We start from the raw sequence: 21499 nt of genomic DNA on the forward strand, positions 1-21499 counted from the left end.
TACACATCCAAACTACTGGTATATGTCATCAAAAGCCACACGGGAGCATATTTGCGACTGTTCCAAATGACGGGTTTTTTGTTGAGCGTCACTCAACGTCATGCTTTGTGCGTATATGTGTCCGCATACCATTCACATACAAAGTCACATTTGTTTTTAGAATTTGAATGAGTAGATAAAAAGATGGGATTTAATAAACAAATTCCGGATTGGGCATCATGCACTGCAGCGCGAGCGCAACCGAATTCACACCAGGCAAATATTTTGCAAGATGTCACGTTGTGAAAGCCTCTTCATAGAAATATTCAAGCGTTGTATCTTACATTTCTCAATAATTGTGTTTATGACAACTGGCATGGGCAAACCTGTCAGACAGTGTCGCCAGCGTCAGCGGAACACTTTCCCACACTGAGATGGTATGACAAGCATGTCGACGCATTTGAATTCGATGCACAACGTGACAGAACGAACGAGTCACGCTTGCGTGTAATCATGAAATATGTCGCTGTGAATATGTGTCCGCTGACACGAGCACGAAGAGTCACGATAGCTCACGCCGAGTGGATAAGGAGCCGTCTCACCTCGATGGGCTCCATATCGCTGGCCATTGAGGGTGAACGTGAGCGGGACCTGAGGTGGGACTTCTGGTCATCTTCCCGGGATGGAGTGTTGGACGTTGTGAAATTATCCATTGAGTCCACCTGTTGAGAGGGATTCAATGAAATGATCAAGTAGAATGACAGAAATATAAAACTTGCAGATCACTAGAAGTTCACCAAAATGTGCCCTCTACATTTTTGGGGTAAAACGTCAAGGTGTCAAGATCATCCAAAGGAAAAGAAAAACAACAGCAATAACAAAAATGTCACTCCAGTCACCGATGAGTACGATTTTGTTTAAAAACGTGATAAACGCCTTCAATGTATATTGCAATGATCTATCAAGAGGGGGGGAAAAAATGAAAGCCCATGTTGATTGCCACCATACACCTGTTAACTGCATTGCAATTGCCAAAGCAAACAAAGGCCCATATCATGAAAATCCAACAACTCCAACATGCCTTTTGACACCACACAAGTCATCACAAAAAAAAAAAAAAAAGCATCCCATCCCCCGCCTTTGCCATGCAACGGTGATAGCAAACATACACAGACGGCACAACAAATGGAATGAATTACGCAGGCGAATTAACGAGAGCGGTCACACAGTGCGGTGATGGTGCTTACACGTCTGCTAGCTGGGCCAACGGATGGCGAGCGCTTCAGCGGCAGAAGGGAGGCGCGGCGTGTGTGGCAGAGACATAGAAGTGAGTGAATGTCAGAAACTTAAGGTCATCTCGGTGAGAAGCAAACACATCTAAACGTTTTGTTTTCGTGCACTGGGGTTGGACTGAGGAACAGTTCAGAAAGAGAACATACACAGACGGTGAAGGGAAAAGCAGGGAAAGTCAGTTTGCGCCACAGCGAATAATGACAGTCAGCTAAAAATATCTATGACGGGAAAATGGGGCGGTTGACATTTGTCAAAAAAATGCAGTGAACTCTCGGTGGTACAGTTCAAGCCAATCCCCGCAATCAGAAAGTCAGAGTGGGACCACTCACAGAGCTCATTTACATAGAGAACCGACTAGAACCGGTACTGCAAATGTCATCAATCACTACGAGGATTTCTGGGTGGAGTTGCATTTCTTCTACTGCGAGATACACTTTCTAACAAGCATGGATTTATATACACATCTACACCGCCCTTTTCACTTGTTAGGGTTACACTGACGACACAAACAAAAACAACTTCCATCTAACTAAGGAAACTTACGTCTTCCCAAAACTCAATTAAAGAAGATGAAGAAGAGGAATAAGAGTCCTGATGTATGTAAGAACAAAGCAAGGACAAACGATGTAACAATACAAAGAGATTTTAAAAAAAAAAAAAAGGCAAGACTGTTAAAAAACTAAATGAAGCAAATGAGACACAAGAACGAAATGGTGGCCATTGTTGACTCGCCACTGGATATTTTAAAATGAATTCTTAAACAAACATTGAGTAACGGTCACGGGCATTGTCGCAAGCTGTAATTATGTTCCACTTGTGAGCCGACAAACACTCACATCGAACTGGTCAAGTGTTGAGGTGGGGGCATTGAGAAAAGCTAAGAAAGAATTCTGGGAATCCTGGTGCTTGACACCTAGGGACACACAGCAAAGAACACAATGTTGGTTCGGAAACTAAAGACACAGAGCAAATAATGCCATGTTGGTTCGGAAACTAGCAGAGGGTGAGTTCTGTTGAGTCACAGGACTGCTTGAATATGATCCAACAATACATTTTGATCAATGTTGTGTGCCTTAAATTCCGGGCACAAAAACAAATGGGAGACTGCAAAAAGTTTTTTTGTTTTGTTTTTTCTCCCTTGGGGCGGATATGCTTTAACTGCACTTCATAGCAACATATCTATTTTGGGGTTTTATTTACTTGTTTAGCTGAAAACATCATCATCTGCATCATATTGATCAATGCCTTTGTCATCATGACATCAAAGTGAGGTTGCTCTTTTTTTCATAGCCCTAGTAGCCATCGAAGAAGCAAATGCGTGACGACGTCTACGGGCACCTCTACGTAAGCGCAGCTCCTCGGTCTCTTTCTTCAGCCTGTCGATCTCAGCCAGGAGCTCCTGATTTCTGCTCTCGACGTCCTGCAGTTTACTGGTGAGAGTGTGGAAAGACAGGCATCATTTCACAAGTTGTGTATTTCTAATGATAAATACTTCACGGAAACAAAACAAAACAAAAAAAAAAGGCTATACCATTCTGTGGAGATGTTGTTCGCCTTGACCTTATTCAGCTCATCCTGAATGCTCTGTTTGGCCCTGATCTCAGCGTCTAAGGCGGACTGCAACTCTAAGCGGGCTGACATGTCCAACTTGGCAAAGCGACGCATCTTCCAAGGCATGTCCTGCCGCACCAGAGAAGGGGGTAAAAACCATTGGACATGATATGACAATGTGGCAACTGAGTGCGAGTGCTTTACCGTCGCTCTTGCTCCCAGACTGGTATTTCTCAGGCCCTCCAGCTCTTCCGTCATCTTTGTGGCCAAAGCCTGCAGGTAGCCGCGTGCATCTTTCTCATCACTCACCCTGCGGAAACCATGTTTCATTAGCCAAGCGATAAGCAAAATAAAGAGAGACATTTTTTCATAATTTAGCTCGAAAATAGCTGACTTCACTGCAAAATGACTTAACTCAAGTTGCCGTTCGTGCTTGTAAAAACACAGACGGCAGCCCTGTTCTTTGTTATTGCACAGCTCTTTTGTTCAAGTAATATTTTTTTCCATTTTTCAGTTAGGCATGTCGACTAAAACTCACTGGGAACACCAAGAAAGCATAACAATGACAATACATCCACCGGAGGACCATAAAAACTACCGGATTTGCAATGAAAATTCCAAACTTGCCCTTCAAATATGTGAGCGTGTGCATGCGTGTGTGTGTGTGAGCACTATGCTAGGACTTGAGGCTCGTCCAACAGAGGGAGGCCAAGCAGCTGGCGAGGTGCCAGCTGCAAAGGGAAGCGATCTGAGCAGGAGAGAGGGTCAAACAGCTCAGGATCCTCAGAGGTATGCAAAAAATGCTGCATTAACACAGTGAGGTGGAAACCGATACACTGCGAGGCAACGTGCACTTTATCAGTACAAAGTTCAAAAGTGCTTTGGGCAATTTCCCCACTCTGGCAATTTAAGGATCATATTGGTCAACAGCAAATTTTAATTAGAGACGGTTTTGTGTTTCCCGAACGCATTTTTGTTGATGAAAAAAAAAAGTTTTTTTTTTTTCCCCCTCGCACATGAGGATTTGAGATATTTTTAAATTTAAAACAAATTCAAATATCGCTTTAGCTCACCAATTGTTCTTCTTCACGAAATGTACCGACTGTTCGGCAAGCTCCCCACCCCCAGCCCATCTTTAAAACTCATCTTAAAACAGATTTTTATTCTTTGGCTTTTAACTCAGCATGGGACTTGATTTTTAGTTTGACTGTTTTTGTGCTTTCTACTGTCTTTTTGCTCCATGTCTACAGCGGTGGTCGTTTTAGAGTGCTCCATAAATTGAGTTGAGTAGAGCGGAGCTGACTGGTCTCTTTGGTTTGGCGGTCTCAGACAACCACAGATACTACTGCCAGGTGTTGAGCAATCGGAAAAGTGAATTCCCGCACAACTTTGGCTGGGGTGTGGGGGACGACAGCACCCACAAATGAGTCCACAAACTGTTTTCTGTTTGCTTTTATTGTGAGTGACATGGTCCAAAAAAAAAAGGGGCCTTTGGTGCTCAATGAAAGTTGTCCCTCACTGGAACAAATGGCACCAAGTCACTTGTCTTGTGTTGTTTTAAGGAAACCTTCAACATTAACCAATTCCACAGAGATTAAGTCCCTTTCTAAATCACTGGGGTTATTTTAAACTCTGTTGATGTAAACCGATGTCACGGTTATTCTGTAACACATTTGAAAACTATTGTGTGTAAGTGGTAGCTAATTAGAACTATAACGTGTTAAAATGGAGACTCGACAAAGCGTAGGAAGCTTTTGGGGGTCCGCTGAACCTGTTAGCGGAGAAAAAGAATCATTTCCTAAGTGCAACAAAGTGCGTTTCTCTCACCACTGGATGATTTCCGTGATCTGGGCCTCCCAGTGAGCAACGCTCTCCTTTTTGTCAGCCAGCTCTCTCAACTCTTCCTCAAGCTGCCGATTGGAGACGCTCACCTTTTCAAACATGCTTGTTAGCTGAGGACATAAAAGCACGTGAAGTCAGATGCATCATTTCCAACCTCCCAATTTGTTTCAAAGCAAGAAAATCCAACAGACACAAAGGACAACAATCAAACTTCAAACAATGCACATCCGCTATTCAGCAGGAGGCAAAGGCGCTGGGCCTCGAAATGACTCGTGTCATTGGACTTTGAGCAACGGAGAAGGTCGTCGACAGCTTTCTGATTGCATTAGCAGAGAAACACAAGTGATTTAACACCGTGGTATATTGTTGAACGATCCCGCTTCCTTTCATGTGTGTTGTGCAAGAGGATGTAACCATAGAGACACAACAAATCGCAAACTCTTCTATTGTTTCATCAAATGCCTCACTTAAGAGCACGTTTTATTGCCGTCAAGTCTGTGAGGTAATGTTCACACTAATACAGTTTAATGTCATACAGTTTGGCAGAGGCTTTCCAGGCTAGGGAGCGGCACCTTCTGAGGACAGTTGAGGTAACGAAGCCATGTTAAGGTTTGGAAAGGGCTCTCAGCCATAAAGGTGAACACATTTCCGGTTTCGCGCAGTAAATGTGCTTTTACAACTTGGCTGGAACATCCCTATGAAGACAAAAGTATGCAAAAATGGTTGCGAAGACCAGGTTGTCCTGACTATCTGGTACTTCTCATTGACGCTTATAAATTTCAACTTTGTTTTCAACTACAGTGATCATTGCCAATTGTAACCTTAGCCATTCTCAGCAGATTTCCGTCCAGATGTCAAAAATCCTCCCGCATGGAAGGTGTTGAAAGTAGGAGCATTTTTGAACTCTTGAGAACCTTTTTTGAAATCGGCAGAATCCAGAGTGCCATTCCACTGCACAGCGTGGGAGGCTACGGGATGCTTTTATGTGGGCTACTGACCAGAGATGTCTTTGGCATCGGAGTGAGGTGAAAGAATGTGATGAAAAGATTCAGGCCAGCCCAGAAAGGTTACCTGAGGTTAGGGACTAATTGTGCCAGACAGTGAGGAAATGGCTAAAGCGCACGATAGACTTCAATTTATTATTATTATTATACAAGTCCCCCCCGCAATCGGTTGCATTTCTGAAATACACCTTACCTTATCCAATTCGCTGGACAGCTTTTTATTTTCTTCAGTAAGGAGAACTCTTTCCCTTTCACACTTTTGCTTGTAATCCGTCTCAAACTCCTCCCGCTCACATTGACTGTTGAGGAGAATAAACAGTGATCAACTCGTGACAACTGGCTGGACAAACCTTGAAAGAATATATCCTGACCATGTGAAGGGAATTCAGAAATTTGCTTCGAAACAGATTCTTTGAAGATTTCAAGATAATAATTGAAAATGCGCAAAGGCGGAGATCTCTCTGATACTTAAGTGTAGCGATATTAAAATGTTTTTCACCATTTCAATTTTCCGAATTTTTGGGGCACGGCTAAAACGGTGCCCAGTGACGCCACAATTTACAGAACAGTTCGGTGTCATTTAAATGAGCAAGCGTTACATATTTTGACCCGTGGGATATACTCGAGCCATTGGAGGCTTGAAAGATCCTCTGTAGTGGTCCAAACATTTCTTCACTGTAGTATACTTTACTTGGCACACAATATTAACCAATTGAAAGTGGTGAGAACAGCTATGTCCCCATCCTGTCGAAAGAAAGCCTTTGGCATCATAAACTTTCTCTGTGGTGTCTCTAATTTAAGTAAGACTTCACTTTCCAGGGACCGTAACCTAGTTCATAACTTAAATGCTAAAATCCTAAAAATTGGGAAGCCTTTTTGAGGGGCTAAAAGTGGCAAAACTGGTTCAGTTTTACTTGCTATGTGCCATAGTAGTGAGTAGAAACAATTGAGCAACTGCCACATCAGGACACTGACCACCAACTGGACATCAACATGTTAAATTAACATGGCAGGTGAAGTCAATGACCATTTTACATCCATGGAGGACAGTTTTTGACCCACATTCTCTGACATAATGAACCCACGACGAAGGATGGATGTCGTGTCCTCTGGATCAAAGGCGAAAAGGACCACTCGGACTTATCAGTGCAAAGTTCACAAGCAAGCAACTGTGATGGTATGTTAGTGCCCTTGGAATGGGTCATTTGCACATCCGTGAAGGCGCCATTGTTGCTAAAAGGTACATACGGGTTTGGGAGAAACATGCCCACCAGTCTCTTTCCGCACGACAATGCCAAGTCACATTCTGCATGTGACAACAGTGTGGCTTTGTCATAAAAGTGAGTACTAAACTGGCCTTTCAGCAGTCCAGACCTTTCTTCCATTGAAAATGAGTGGTGCATCACAAAGCACAAAATACAACGGAAAGAGACCCTGAAGGTGTATGTCAAGCAAGAATGGGAAAGAATTCCACCACCCAAACTGTACAGTAACTACACACAGTAAACATGGATTGACTACAACAAACAAGAATCAAGAAGCCCTTGTCGTTCCTGCTTAATTATCGATATTGGCAACTGGAGCCGCAATCCCAAATTTCAGAAAACCAATGGGCAAATGGGAACAAAAATTAATGTGTGTAAGAATAAAGTCTCTCCAAAACAAGATTGTGTAAGTTCTTCAAGTACGATCACCTGTCTCAGAGCTCTTACAATGACATAAATACTGGGGAAATAAATTTCAGGGATTCTTCCGATTCATTTTCAAGATTTTTGGCATCTTGATTACTGTACTGTGTACTTGCTTAGGCTCCGTGTTCATAGAGGTGAAGAATGAGACTCATACAACTTGCAATTGTTGACAGTGGCGTCTCCATCGGTGCAGATCAAAACAAGAGGCTACTAGCTAAAGCCATGCACTGCATGCACGCTCTTAGGTTGCGCCAATCTGAACGATGGGATTCACTTGTACCAGTGAGCTCACCAACCTCACACGGCGATTGCAGTGCGCTGTATGTCGTTTTTAAAACTGGGGGTCTGATATTCGCCGCTCCATTTGAAGTATGTTTTAATTTGAAATGGGAGTGAATCACTGATGATCCTCATCCTGACAACTGGCTCGCAACAAACCAAAATGAGAACATCTATTATAAGAGACGTGATGTAATCGCTGGACATTTCAAATCAATCCCCTCACAGATTTCCCTCTCCCTTGCTTGCATGTGTGCGAGTCGGTCGTGTGTGTGATGTACTCCATGCACGAATGATATACTGTGTAGACTTGACTCGGTGATTGGAAAAGTATAACACATTGAAATGAAATCAATGCATTTACTAGACACAGGATGTAAGTAACTATATGGAAAGATCACCGAGAGACAACATATACAGCGCTGAAAAAACAATACACCTTCACAGCATTCAAAATGCGGACATAACATGTTACAATGTCACTTAAATAGAGAGGTAATGAACGAAGGCAAAGAGAGTAACTACGAAAAATAAAAAGATGAAACACCTCTCTCTGCGAGTCTTCTCGAGCTTGTCTTTGAGCATGAGAATCTCCTTCTGCAGGCTGAGATGCTGGCTTTCGGCGTCACGCAGGTCCTTGCGCAAAGTCCTCAAATCTGTGCCGTGTTGTTCATCTCGACGGGACAGTTCCTCCTCGTGCAGGTGGGTCTTCTTCTCCAGGTCACCCCGCAGACGCCCCATCTCCTGGGATTGGTCGGACGGGGTGGCGAGAGCAAACGACCCAACTTGTTTTACCTGGAAAAGACGGAGCAACGGATAAGACAATGCAGTCCGAACAATCTGAGATGAGTTGGGAAACAAACTGTGACAGTGACACAGCAGCCAACGACATGTTCACGTGGGCTGAAGCATTCTCGGAGCGACTTCAAGCGTTCAAAGCAGGATTGTGAGCTTTACCCATCCATTCGCACTTCGGTCTGTGGTCTGGATATCATCAAGTGGGATCGAACATTATTTCCACACCATATTTGACTGCAAAGTATGCTCAAAATGAGCATCACACAAACAAAAGCCCGATGTGATGCATGCGAAAGCAGTGGAAAGTCCTGGCGCAAGATATTTTGCATTCCATGCGAAAGATTTCGGCTAATGGGTGGGAGTGTATTGTTTTCAAAGGAATAAAGCTTTTTCAATGTAGCCTACATCCTGATGCATTATGCCTTACTTTGCAAATAATAGCCAAATAAACTTGTGAGGACAGGCTGCTTACCGCTTGTATCATGCAATGGAAAATAGAAAACATGATCGTAGGGGCTGGGATTTTAAGGAATGATGGAACACAGCAAGAGTTGAATATGAAAAAGTGACAAGGGTTTGGTCTTGTGAGCATATGCCGTTTCAAGGGTCGCGCAGATGTGTGATTGATGATGTTTATCGCTATTACCTTCAGCCTTTCCAGCTCCCCCTCCAGCTGCCGGGTGTACTGCTCATTACGTTCTTTCAGCTTCCTCTCTTTCAGCGCCTCGGCTATGCGCTCGTCCATCTGAGTCTCCATCTGTTGATATGGTTCAACATGAATTTCTATCAATGGTTTTGAAAAGTACGATATTTCTGACACAAATCTACACATGAATGAAATCAATCCAAAGAAAACCCCATCAAATACAAGGTATTGGGTTAGGACACAAAATCTACTTCTATCTTTTCAGAATTTACAATGATTCTTAAATAGACTCAAATGAATTATGCGGGAATTGTGCACCAATCAGGGTAAAGGGAAGATGTGGAGGTGCTATCAACCACACGAAGTCTGCTCTACCTCTTTCCTGGCCTTCTCCGTCTTTCGCACCTCAAGGCGCAGAGCCTCAAATTTCTGATTTTGACTCTCCATTTCCTCCACCTTGTCACGCAGCTGTCGAGACAGTTGCTGCTTTTCCGATCTGTGGGTTTGGTCAGATTATGCAGTCAATTACATACCTAGGTAGCATGTCATATACAGAAGAAATGAAACAGATTTTTCCATTTTCTATTTTCACACAGTCCTGCTGTATGTTGACACTTGACAATAAGGACTTGAAAACGGCAGTAGCGTAATTTCCACTTCAAGAGCTGTGTCTTTTTCCGTTCAGTGGTTTCAATTAAGAATGGTGTCATGTCAAAGTTTAACCTGAGGCTATACCTGAGGTCTGAGAGGTCCTTGTTGAGTTCTGAAAACTCGTGCATGGCCAGTTTTCTCTGACCGTATGCTTCTTTCAGATCCTTTGACTGTGACTTGACCTTCTCGCTGGCTTCCACAAGGTCCTAGCCACAAACAAGAAAGGTCAACAATATATCATGCAATTTATGGCAAGAAAGTATCATGCGGTTTGTTTGAACAATAAGGCTTACGTATCATGGAAAAGCACCATTCAACTCGCGTAATACCTTCATTAGGTCATCGTTGTCCCTTGTGAGACTTTTTATTTGTTTCTCTAACATCTTCACATGTTTGGATGAGTCCTCTAGTTCTCGACGAGCCATCGTCACATCTTCAAGCTGTTTTTCCAGTTGGCCTGAGTCTGTCATAAACACAGAGTCGTGAAGCTAATACTGGAAACTCATTCAACACCCGACTGGCTGTATTGGAGGATTAACTTTCTGTACAATTGACATTGGCAAGATTTAAATCGTTAAGTCCTACCAGCGATTTGTTTCTTGAGAATGTCAATCTCGGTCTTTAGACTCCTGATCTCCACCTCCTTGTTGGCACTCAAAAGGCCTTCACCAGTTGGGCGCTGATGTGCTTGAACCGTCTGGGTCAGATCTGCAATGTCAATACGTCCTTTAACAGAGAAGTTCTTGGGGTGCGTGCTTCCCACTCCACCACCTCACCACTGACGAGGTGAAATGGAGAGTGGCGACTTCAATATTTCCACCCACACGCCGCAGTGGCGAATGGCCAATTTGCCTGTCAAATTTGGAACGGGGGAGCGTGGCTACTAATCCTAAATACCCATATGCAAAAATAAAATAAAACATTTAAAAACATGTCCGTTGGCAAATTGCAGACAGTCATCCACAATCCTCCACGCGGTCAGTGATGCACATAATTGGTGACAGTATAATCACAACATCGCTCCAAGCCCATGACGCATTTTTCACATCTGCTAGTGGCGGCGAGCATGCAAGCCGTAGCGAGTTCGCACTTCTGTTGCGATCCTCGAGTGGATGAAAACACAAATGTTGGGAACTTCCCTGGATTTGAAGCAATGAGGCGTCTAAAAAAAGTCAGTCTACAAGTACCTCCATCAAGCCAACATCATCAATGTTAGTGGTAAGGTAAGTGTTGAAAATGTGCGAAGAAAGATCAATTTAGGACTGAATTGCTGAGATATGGCGTTGCGCTCGAATGCGGCTACACCTTTTTAGCTACATGGGCTAAAGGTTTTCATGACCCAGCGCCAACCCTGGATGCTTTTGCTCAAAAGTCTGTAACAAGTGAACACTAATTAACACTCAGCTCCGTTTTGTTTTTTTTGACATGTTTTAGTCGTAGTGTGACCTCCACCCTCACCTTGAACTTTGCGGTTCAGCTCCAGTTTCTCCTGTTCTAGGCGGTGGATCCTCCTTTCGTAGGCCTCTACGGCTAGGCTGTTCTCCAAGCTGCGCTGGACATCCGTGTCAAGTTTGTCCGGACCCGCCTTGCCTGCCGCACCTGACAGCTGCCGCAGGCAACCCCGATCAGAGATTGTGCTAAAGAGGAGGAAAATGGTGAAGAATGGGACAAATAAGCATTTTTTTTGGGGTGCAGCACGGTCAAACACACAACAGAATGTACATATGTGTATGATGCCTTTAAATATTTTATTTTTTCTGACTATGTGTGAAAAGTGGTAGATCTTGGCCATCACTTTAACATAAGACTCTTCAAATACTTGCTGCCAAAAATACAAATCTCGTTTCACAGTAAAATTCTGTAACGCCATCCAAGTTATCGGGAACAAGGAAATCGCAGGCACTAAAAGAATTCTCTGTGACTCAACAGTCTGACTTTCTCAAGATAGTCAGAGGGTGTGGTTATTTTTTTAAGATGTGGGATTAAAGCACTTTGGTTGGCGCCCTTCCACCTCTGGTGAGAACGACAAATAGTCTCTGCCTTGAGCTGGTGAAACGATAAATGGTAAACTGAATGGTACATTAATATATAAATAAAGCAAGAATTGACTCGGTTCACAGACACGGTGGGTGTTAAATACAAAGTCTGCTGGGCTTGATTTTTTGCAGGGGGGCGATTAAGACAGACACCTTAAAAGTGACATTATGCAAAACTGTTGGCATGGAAAGAGCAATTAACTCATTCACTCCCAAAGACGTTTTTAAACGTCTTTTCAGACTTGGTCTAGAATTGGCTGGTACTGAATGAGTTAAAAGAGTGACGGGAGAATTGGAAGTAGAGAAAGAGTGGCAAACACCATTTATCACTGAGCCTTGAAGAGGTTAAGCGTGGCTTTCCCACGGATAGGACGTCAGTCAGACTGTGAACATCACTTTGTGAGAGTAGACGGTATTCTTGCGCCACTTCTGACACTTTTTGCGTTTTCAATAAAACAATTTTATTTGTTGACTTACCATTTACTGGTGTAGGTGAAGCCAACAAAGGGCAAGTGGTGACCAGAAAAGGCAGTGTGAGAGGGAGGAGGCATGGTCTCCTGTGTAAAAAACAAACAAACAATGACTTCATCGGGCTGCCACAAAAGATTATTTTGATAGTTGACGAGTCAAAAAAATAGATCATGGTTGAATTTAAGAGCTGATATCGAGCCATTTTAATCGGGACTCGTCGGCTCATCTTGCCAGCTCTACAATGCATTCCAGAAGGCTCATGGGGTCGTCAAGTGACAATTTCTTTGCCTTTTGACCACACGCGCACACTTACGGCGTTCTTGAGAGAGTCGTCGTCCACATCAAAGTTGGAGGTATCGGTGGGACTGCTGACCTCAGGGATGTAAGGGGCCTCACACAAGCGGATATTGTCCCAGTCAATGCCTGCATATTAAGGAGATGACAGGTAAGCAAGAAACCTTGGCAGAATGGAGACATGTGGCAAGTGGATTGTACCGGCGAAAAATGGATGCTGCTTGAAATCCTCAATCCCATTCTGTCCTATTCGGTACCCTCGACAGCAAATGAGCCGACGTATGAGATCCTTTGCCTCCTCTGAAACTAAATCTGTTATCTGTTGTGGGAATTGGAATCGCTCCTGGGGGGGAAAAAAAACAACAACAAATACATACATGGAGTTTGTGGCATAAGAAGCACAGTCGAGATGAATTGAAGGCTTTATGTTCACATTCAAATCACAAAGTGGCGTTTTGTTAAAACAGCTCACCTTATGGTTCATGATTTTGCCATACGTTTCCACGAGGGACTCGGCATAGAAGGGGGTCTCTCCATAAAGCATTTCATACATACAGACGCCCAGGGACCACCAATCGCACTCAGGTCCATACTTGCCCTTCCCATCCTCCATGGCTTGGAGGATTTCTGGAGAGATATAGTCCGGTGTCCCCACGGCCACGGAGGACTGGACCTGGAATGAGCAACGCAAATCCAACATAAAGAGGAACCAAAAACTTCACACACTGTTAACTCTAATCACAACAACAGCAGTTTGTCTCTTGAAAAAGATGACAAAAGTTAAAAATGATTCATTGCCATTACTTCCACGTCAGTGATTGATTTCATTGTCAGCGTTTCGCCTAAAAAAGCCAAACGTTGATTATGAAAACTTTTTAAAAAAGGCGTGAATATTTTGTTTTCCTATGAAATGGAATTAATATTTATATGTGTGTGCGTGTGTGAGCTGGTCTTCCAGTTGGAAACGTTTGGAGGACATTCCATGATTTCAATAAGAACAACAGCTGCAGCAGCAGGCTAAATGCATACCGTGCCATCCTCCATGAGTTTGAGGCAGGAGCCGAAGTCAGCCAAACGGATATGGCCGTTCCTATCCAACAGGATGTTGTCGGGCTTTATATCCCTGAAGGAAGATTGGGAGAGCAAACGGTCAAATGATGAGGAAATTAAGAGTGGGAAATGTCTTTTTCAAAATTGAACTTTGATAGAATAACGCAAGCTCTAAGAATTCTGTTAAAAAAAGTTCCACACCAGTCGCTCAGTTTTAACATCCTGTCAACATGCACCTTTTTTGCAACCCTAAAACTGATGACAGGTTTCTAAGATTGTACTAATTTAGTCATGCATTTATGCACATGACAAATCAAGGAGTCATCCATCCGGATGCACAGCTGGTTCAATTTTAGTCCAGTGCCGACAACTACAATGCATGACTCGCAGCGAGTGTTACTTAGGAGGGTCCGGGTACAATTAGTCATTTAGCCGTTTTCCATGATGGGGGGCCCTCCAGTCAAGCTCCATACTATACTGTGCCGTAAAAATCAATATTATCCAGCTCCCGGAACGCACTGCTTTGAATAGTGCATAGTTAAATATAGGCCTCGTCAATGTCTGACCATTCCACAGATTTCCTCAGAGGGTTGTGGCAGTCATGTGTGCGTGGGCGTGTTTGTGCGTGCGCGCCCCTATTAATATGCTGAGCTGTGACCAAGCCCAATACACATGGTCTGGAGGAAAAGTGAGAGGTTCTGCACAAATATACATGTTTTTTTGACAATCATTAATTTCACATGTTGCCAAAGTCAGAAGTCAGCAAAAATTGTTCTTTTGTCCACTTCTGTCATCATCATGCGATTGGAGGTGCTGACCACTACAGTGGTTCAAATGCTCATTGTCATTTTTTTACTCCTCCGCTTCATCTTTTCTTCATCAGACTTAACCTGCCTGATGTTAGGAGCTCACCAGCACAAGCGCCGCCAGCGATGCATGCACGCACATGCAGATGCACACAGCACACCCTAGCTTCCACACATTGTAAGGCCCGCAGCGGAGGAGGCGAAGCTAATACGAAGGCTAGTTAGTCCAGTTAATTGGGCAAGTGTGTCACAAGACTCCCGTGGTCTTAAAGAGCAGCATTGAGACTAGAATAGAGGGAGGTAAGCTCTTCTAATACACACCATCCATCTGGGAGGGCCATCTGGTTGCAGCCTGACAATAAACATGTGCGCCTGCGCGTGAGCACACACGAGCAACACCCCCCCCCCCCCCCACACACACACACAGGAAGCTGCGCAGACAAGGATGTTCACATGGATCTAGACAAGCAATTGTTCTGACTGTGTGACCTCTGGTACCGCTTGACACAAAGAGAGGAACACTGAAACCAGCATTGCATTTGACAGGACCCAATCTTTCTATAGCATCGTGTTGACAATGATTCCGAATATTTATTTTAAACAGTTACTGTTCTATCGAACATAACGCTCAGAGGCAAATGCATGTTACCCAAAGGCTAGTTAACATATTCAGGTTGCTATGCACATTCAGATGCCCCAAATATTATTTTCAAATAGTCATAAAATATTGAAAAGCAGAACCGTGAATTTGTAAGCAACTGTAATCCTGCAAACAGTCTTTGGAGTCGAGTTGTTAGTGGTTGTGCATCATTTTAATAAGACTGTTTGCTTTTTCCTAAGAGAGGAAAAAAAAGCAGGGAATCAATTAGGATCAATGGCAAAAAAATGTTAAATAAAAGAGTGCCTTTAAATTATTAACAAGACCAATCAGAGAGAAATAAAGCCATTCTCTTGTACTTCAGCGAGCCACGAAGAGACACATGGTCCCGATCAATAATAAAACAATCTATCATCTTACACACACATGCAAACCTCCACAGTGGTCAGATTCCACTGACAAAGGATTACGATGACCCAGGACATGGCACATTTCACGAGTGACGGACTGGAATGGTAGCCAACATTGTCATCGGCACAGACCGCCCTCTATCTGTCCACACAAGGAAGCCCCTCCTCAGTAGCAGCCCCCCCACATCTCTTCTCACTCTGGCAGAATAGGCCTTTTGCTCGCCGCCGCACAAACCCACACGAGACAGATGTGGTGCTAGGAGGCACTAAGCCACGCTGAGTTCAGCTATTGCGACATTTGTCAGGCCCCTTCGTGAGGCCAAACGGGTCACTGATCACTGAATACACACGCGCGCCCACATGGCGGTGTGGTGTTCTTCCATCCAAGCTTTATTTTGTCGCTCTAATGTTTTTATGCTAACATCCTGGCAACAAGACTCATTTGGTGTACAAATATCATCACTTAGTGTCACTGCATTATTGACCTTCCTTCTATCTATGAATCATTTTAAGCCCACACGAAGAGTATTTTAGGTCTGAAATAAGGCTTCAAGATGGTTCCCTGCAAAACAAAGAACGGGACCATTAATGGTCCCAGGAGACTGTGAAATCATCCACTTCATTTGCGATTACCCAGAGGAACACAGTCAGAATATCATTGATCGACCATGGTACCACAACCTTCACAAGTGCAAATAGAAACTTAGTCAAGTCTGTTTGGTGGATGAAGAGAAGGAATGGTTTACTAATTAATGACGACCAAGGGCTACTAATTTATAGGGTGAGTGGGTTGTCCTTTTCTTCAGACATGCGCTTCGGAAACAAGCTGTACCTCAGATGTAGACACACCCTCACATTCGTGCTGCCAAACACACCCACCCCCCCCCCCACCCACACAGGCTAGCTCCCATGCATGCAGCCACGCACACATGTACACACTTTCTCAAATGGGATCAGCCAGCAAAACGCACCCTCCGCAAGAGATGTTTTTGCTGACTCCGCCCTCAGCAAAAAAGAAAAACTTAAAAACGGTGTCTTTCTCGCATGAACGCATATACATGAAATACAGAGAGGAGGGGAGGGGCTGAGGGCGAGTCCATCGGGCGCCGTATCAACGCCGCACCCACACACCTCTCATTCCCCATGATTACTGTCCCAAGCAGTCCACAAGGGGACTTCAATGGAAACAGTGTCATCCCCCCTTCATGCCCCTTTTCCTTTCCTTCCCCTCTTCCGTGTATGCCACTCCTAATTGCTACAACATACAACTAGCGGCTCCCCGTTCACTTTCTTTATCCTCGCATTTGCGTCTACATTTTAATGTTGGCATCTTTCCATGAAATGTCTGGTTCAGCCCTAGCCGAAACATGATGACATCAACCTTGAACTTACATACGCAGTTGATTTTCTTGACACCCATTTGACATCAGCCATTTGACAGTACAGTGGAACTACACTTGTTTCTCAATTGAGAGTTTTTTTCCAGATAATTAGCTTTTTTTTAAGGGTACTGGAACTAATGAATGGCATTACCATTGATTTCAATTATGAAAAAGAATTTGACCCGGTAGTCCAGTGGTTAGCACGTCGGCTTCACAGTGCAGAGGTACCGGGTTCGATTCCAGCTCCGGCCTCCCTGTGTGGAGTTTGCATGTTCTCCCCGGGCCTGCGTGGGTTTTCTCCGGGTGCTCCGGTTTCCTCCCACATTCCCAAAACATGCATGTCAGGCTGATTGGACGCTCTAAATTGTCCCTGTGGGCGTGGATGGTTGTTCGTCTATGTGTGCCCTGCGATTGGCTGGCAACTGATTCAGGGTGTCCCCCGCCTACTGCCCGTAGGTGGCTGGGATAGGCTCCAGCACCCCCGCGACCCTAGTGAGGATCAAGCGGTTCGGAAAATGGATGGATGGAATTTGAGATAGTAGCTATCTAAGTTACGAAGGGAGCGGACGTGACAAGTGAAGCTTTCAGAAAGACCAGTAAAAAAATGTAGAACAGAACATACCCAATTTGCCTCCGAAATGGAGTGCTTTAGAATTTTTTTTAAATGACATGTTGGTGGTCTGTGCTATTTTCCGGAATAACAAATGATGGCAACCCCAAACAACAGGATAATACAATCAGCTTCTCACGTAGGTTTCAAATCTGTCAGATGATAAGCGTGTCAAATTCCTGATGTGTGGGCACAGACTTGGAAGCGGGTGTTGGACCGGAGCATTCCACTTGCTGTTACTGGGGAACAAGCATTGCGTGAATAGCTCGGTGAAACACTTGAAATTGTCTCCTATCAAATGTCCCATGCAGCTGTCACTCACTAAAGGGCAGAAGAGGCCAAAACGAGGCTCGTGATCCCCCGCGGCAAGTCTCAACTCAGTAATAAGAGATTTTCCTGAGTATTTTTAAAGACAAGATAATTGCGTCATGTCCTTCATTTTAAGGCTTTCTCGCATAGTAGTGCAGACGTTTGTTGGTTTGTTTGTCAGCCAGTTGGACACAAATGTTGGCTGCCCGCCAGCACGATTGTGGCAAAGCACAGAGAGGATCATAGGACTTGTTTTCAAATTTCGTCTCCGAAAGGATTTACTTTTATGGGGTGACTCGTACACCCGTTTTTTGCAATGTCAGACTTTTATTGTTGTCATATTCAAGTGTTTCACACTTAAAACCGGAACATATAAACGCACTCTCTGCTAATATTGGCTAGGATGACAGTGAACTTGGCAAACACACAGAAAACGTTAAAACAAAAAGTCCTTTCCAAGTCATTGTGTGCATTGTACATTCTGTACTCCAGTGGGCTTCCGCGCTTTCAAAGTGGTCTACCCCCTCCAATGGTTTCAGTTGCAGGAGCGTAAATGTTTTATTTTTAATATGCTGTACACAATTTTATACATTATTACACATGCACCTGAAAATGCGGAGGGAAGATTTTGACGTTAAGTGTCAATAGACATCCGCCGCGCCTGTGCTTTCGTTACATTTGCGGAGAGACTTCCACCCTTTTTGCACACACTTGAGGCACAACGGCTAAATTGCGGCACGAAGCTTCCACCTGGTGATTTCAGCGAGGCAATCGCGTCGTTGCCAAATTGGCTATTTATTGTCCTCAAGGTGTAACAGTCATTGTGGAGTGGTAAAAATCGATGCATAAACTCGTCGGTTTGACCCCAAAAGAGGAAATTTCGCTTCTGTATTTGTCCCCATACTATACCAAAAATTAACCAAACCATGACATCAAAGATCTTCTGTTCGTTTGGCAATTGAAATTAAAGTGTTTCATTTTTGGAACACAGCAGCGGCGGCAGCAGCAGCCGGCAGCGATGCATTCCGGCCGCAACATGTTTTGGTTTGTCCGCTGCGCAGTTTTAAAGCCAAACCTTCTACCCACTTTGGAGAGTTGGAACACTTTTTAGTCTCCCTGACTTTCATTCTCAGAACAAATCATCACTCCAGCTGGCTAGGTTGGTGGCTTGGTGTTGAATTGGGGGGGGGGGGTTTTGTTGTTTTTTTTAAATTCGGCCCAATTTAGTACTGAAAGAAAATGGTCATCCAACTTGGGTCACGCATGCAGTCATGCACATTTGATAAATTTGGGCATTTCAAGAGGGAACACCAATGGGATCGACTGTTGAATTAGTCTCGGAAATTCAGAGAAAACTCTCACAAAAAGGATGCTGAGAATGGGAGAGCTGTCTGTAAGTGCTCCTTATCATTGCTAAAACCAGGGCAAATCACAATCAGCAAGTCAAGCAATGAAAGAACTTTTTTTTTTAACATAAATGACACATGGCACTAAACTTCATTCACTTACATGCCACATTTGTACCCACGCTGCTTCAACCGTGATTCTAAGTGATCCTGGCACGTTCCCGATGCAAAATGATGAGTCAGAAGAGTCGGCATATCAACACCCCTTGAGTGTTTCATGTTAGCATACAAACATTTGACCTCAAATCTTTTGCTGCGTTTCTTGACTCATCAACCAGAAGCTGAAACGTTTTATGATCTTTGAAACTTAATTTGATGAACACAGTTGCTGCTGGAGTCACATTGTTTCATCTGTGGGGGAATTCTGACATTGAATGGGCAAAAATATGTCTTTATTCTCATCACATAAAAATAAATAAAAATCAGATTTTTTTTTTCTTTTCAGTGTAGGCACGAAAAACCTTCCATGTTGCAGGGTCTAATTTCTCATTGCTTGCTGACAGGGCACCAAACTTGCCAAACCTTCTTGTATATTAATTGTAGGCACACAGGGTTTCATCGGAGTGAGACACAATGCACTTGGCTCCTCACCTGTGAACGTAGTGAAGCTGGTGAATTGAGTCGATAGCAAGCACCATTTCAGCCAGGTAGAATCTAGCCATATCCTCGGGCAGTCGGTCCTCGAATTTACTGAGCAATGTAAGCAGGTCACCTCCCACGTAGTAGTCCATGACCAGGTACTAAAACAACAATTAGAGGTTTGTCTTAATTGCAGTGACAGCGGGATTGGATGGAAAAAAAAAAAGGCGTGTGCAGTGTGGTGGGGGGAAAAGCATAAAATCCGAACATTATGGGGGACAGTATTTTTTGCAGGAGCCCGAGCATAAAGCCACTCAAGTGAGAAAACTCCCTCCCTTCTCACCTATTACTGACCAGAGGATGTGAGGGCTGTAAAATAGGCATCCCATTTTTCCCCCCTATAATTAGATCACTGGAAGCGCAGTAATGTCTAGTCTTAAGAATCTGTGGGAGTGTCTCGGGTAAAGTATTTGTTGTGAGAGTGTGGGAAATGGAATGACAAGCAGTCCCGGCATTTGAACTCTGGGTCAAAGAGAGAAGACAGACGGTCAGGTTTAACGGCGAATGATGGCTTTGGTGTCAAAACGCAAGGCTCGAGAGTCAAATGCTTTTGGATGAATGTGACATTCACGTTAATTGGCGCATTCGTGTTAATTGGCGCGTATGTTGCCCGATTTCCTGCAATACTTGATGGGTCATGTTGTGCTTTGCTGTCGTGAAGAAATGTGCAAGTCAGCGGCTGGCATGTCATCTGCCGCACTGAGGAGATGGTGCTCTCAACATGATTTCTTAGGTGAACTAGTGAAAGTAGCCGATCGGGCCACTCGGTGCAAAAAAAAAAAAAAAAGAAGAAGAAAAAGAGTGAAGACTGTAAGGATGAGTTGGAGCTTGAAACGTGTCAAGATAGAAGCTCGTGTTGTGGCCTACCAAATTGTTATCATCCTGGAAGGCGTAGTGGAGGGTGGTAATCCACTGGGAGTCCCCGTTGACCAACACGTCTCGCTCCTCTCGAAAGCATGCCGTCTGAAGAAACACAAAATAGATTTTGCAATTTATAAAAGGTGTCACACAAAACACCAAAACGTTAAACACCATTTGCCGGTCAACTGCTAAGATCATGACGTGAAGACAATAAAACAGTCTTAACCTGAAAAGGTAATTTGACCGTTACGCCTCACAATGGTGTAGGTATAAAACAAGTTGACCACAATTAAATATGACCACCATAGCCTTGTGATTTATGCCACGGTACAACGGCACCGTGAGTGCTGCGGACGAACTTTTGTACATTAGCATTGGAACGAGACCATGTACGACTCCCGTGTGTCGTTGTTCGCACACCGGTAACATATTTCCGTTTGTAGTATGTGACGCATGAGCCGTGATGACTCACAGGACACGGAGGAAAGCTCGAAATGTATGGGAGAAGTTAATGAGAAAACCACACAGGTTGTAGTGTCGCGGAAATGTGCCGGCGTCTAATGCGTGAGTGCCTGATCTCATCGTGGGGGGAAAGAATCCGTGTTCCCTCATTATGAACAAACCCGCTGTTGCTCCTGTGGAAACTGGCGACTTGACACTTACCTCAGCTCGCTTCAGCATCTCCCATTTGTTCAGAATCTTCATGGCGAATACTTTGTCTGTATTTCTCACCTTCACGACTGCGACCTGTACATGGGAGGAAAAGTGATGGTGAATGCAAAGTTTCTCAGAACTGGAAATTCAGACAGACACCCGATAAGGAAGTATGTCGAGTCGACGCAACATCGTGGGGAAAGGCTGGCAAAGCTCAAGAATTGTGGGCGGGAAACACA

The 21499-nt window shown here is 44.0% G+C and overlaps 1 protein-coding gene across 8 annotated transcripts in view; it reads right to left on the bottom strand.

The window, feature by feature from the left end:
- The window catches only part of cdc42bpab (CDC42 binding protein kinase alpha (DMPK-like) b), a 49031-nt gene that overhangs the window by 8984 nt on the left and 18548 nt on the right, over positions 1-21499 (bottom strand). For 4 of the 8 annotated variants that reach the window (XM_086099648.1, XM_086099643.1, XM_086099646.1 and 1 more), the window contains exons 3-26: positions 21270-21353; positions 20613-20708; positions 19698-19846; positions 13565-13658; positions 13008-13208; positions 12737-12878; positions 12555-12664; positions 12248-12327; positions 11193-11371; positions 10320-10442; positions 10064-10197; positions 9819-9940; positions 9459-9579; positions 9084-9194; positions 8187-8434; positions 5863-5968; positions 4651-4775; positions 3028-3133; positions 2804-2952; positions 2611-2702; positions 2109-2185; positions 1816-1863; positions 1227-1259; positions 582-701 (exon numbers count right to left, since the gene is read on the bottom strand). In XM_086099648.1, coding sequence (XP_085955774.1) covers positions 582-701; positions 1227-1259; positions 1816-1863; positions 2109-2185; positions 2611-2702; positions 2804-2952; positions 3028-3133; positions 4651-4775; positions 5863-5968; positions 8187-8434; positions 9084-9194; positions 9459-9579; positions 9819-9940; positions 10064-10197; positions 10320-10442; positions 11193-11371; positions 12248-12327; positions 12555-12664; positions 12737-12878; positions 13008-13208; positions 13565-13658; positions 19698-19846; positions 20613-20708; positions 21270-21353 — 2850 coding nt within the window. Of the gene's footprint in view, positions 1-581; positions 702-1226; positions 1260-1815; positions 1864-2108; positions 2186-2610; positions 2703-2803; positions 3134-4650; positions 4776-5862; positions 5969-8186; positions 8435-9083; positions 9195-9458; positions 9580-9818; positions 9941-10063; positions 10198-10319; positions 10443-11192; positions 11372-12247; positions 12328-12554; positions 12665-12736; positions 12879-13007; positions 13209-13564; positions 13659-19697; positions 19847-20612; positions 20709-21269; positions 21354-21499 lie in introns of all 8 variants that reach the window. The other 4 variants (XM_086099644.1, XM_086099650.1, XM_086099642.1 and 1 more) reach the window with 3 other exon arrangements.

This window comes from Hippocampus guttulatus, chromosome 20, assembly GCF_054856545.1.
Source record: "Hippocampus guttulatus isolate MCC_2025c chromosome 20, RoL_Hgut_1.0, whole genome shotgun sequence".
NCBI lineage: Eukaryota > Metazoa > Chordata > Actinopteri > Syngnathiformes > Syngnathidae > Hippocampus > Hippocampus guttulatus.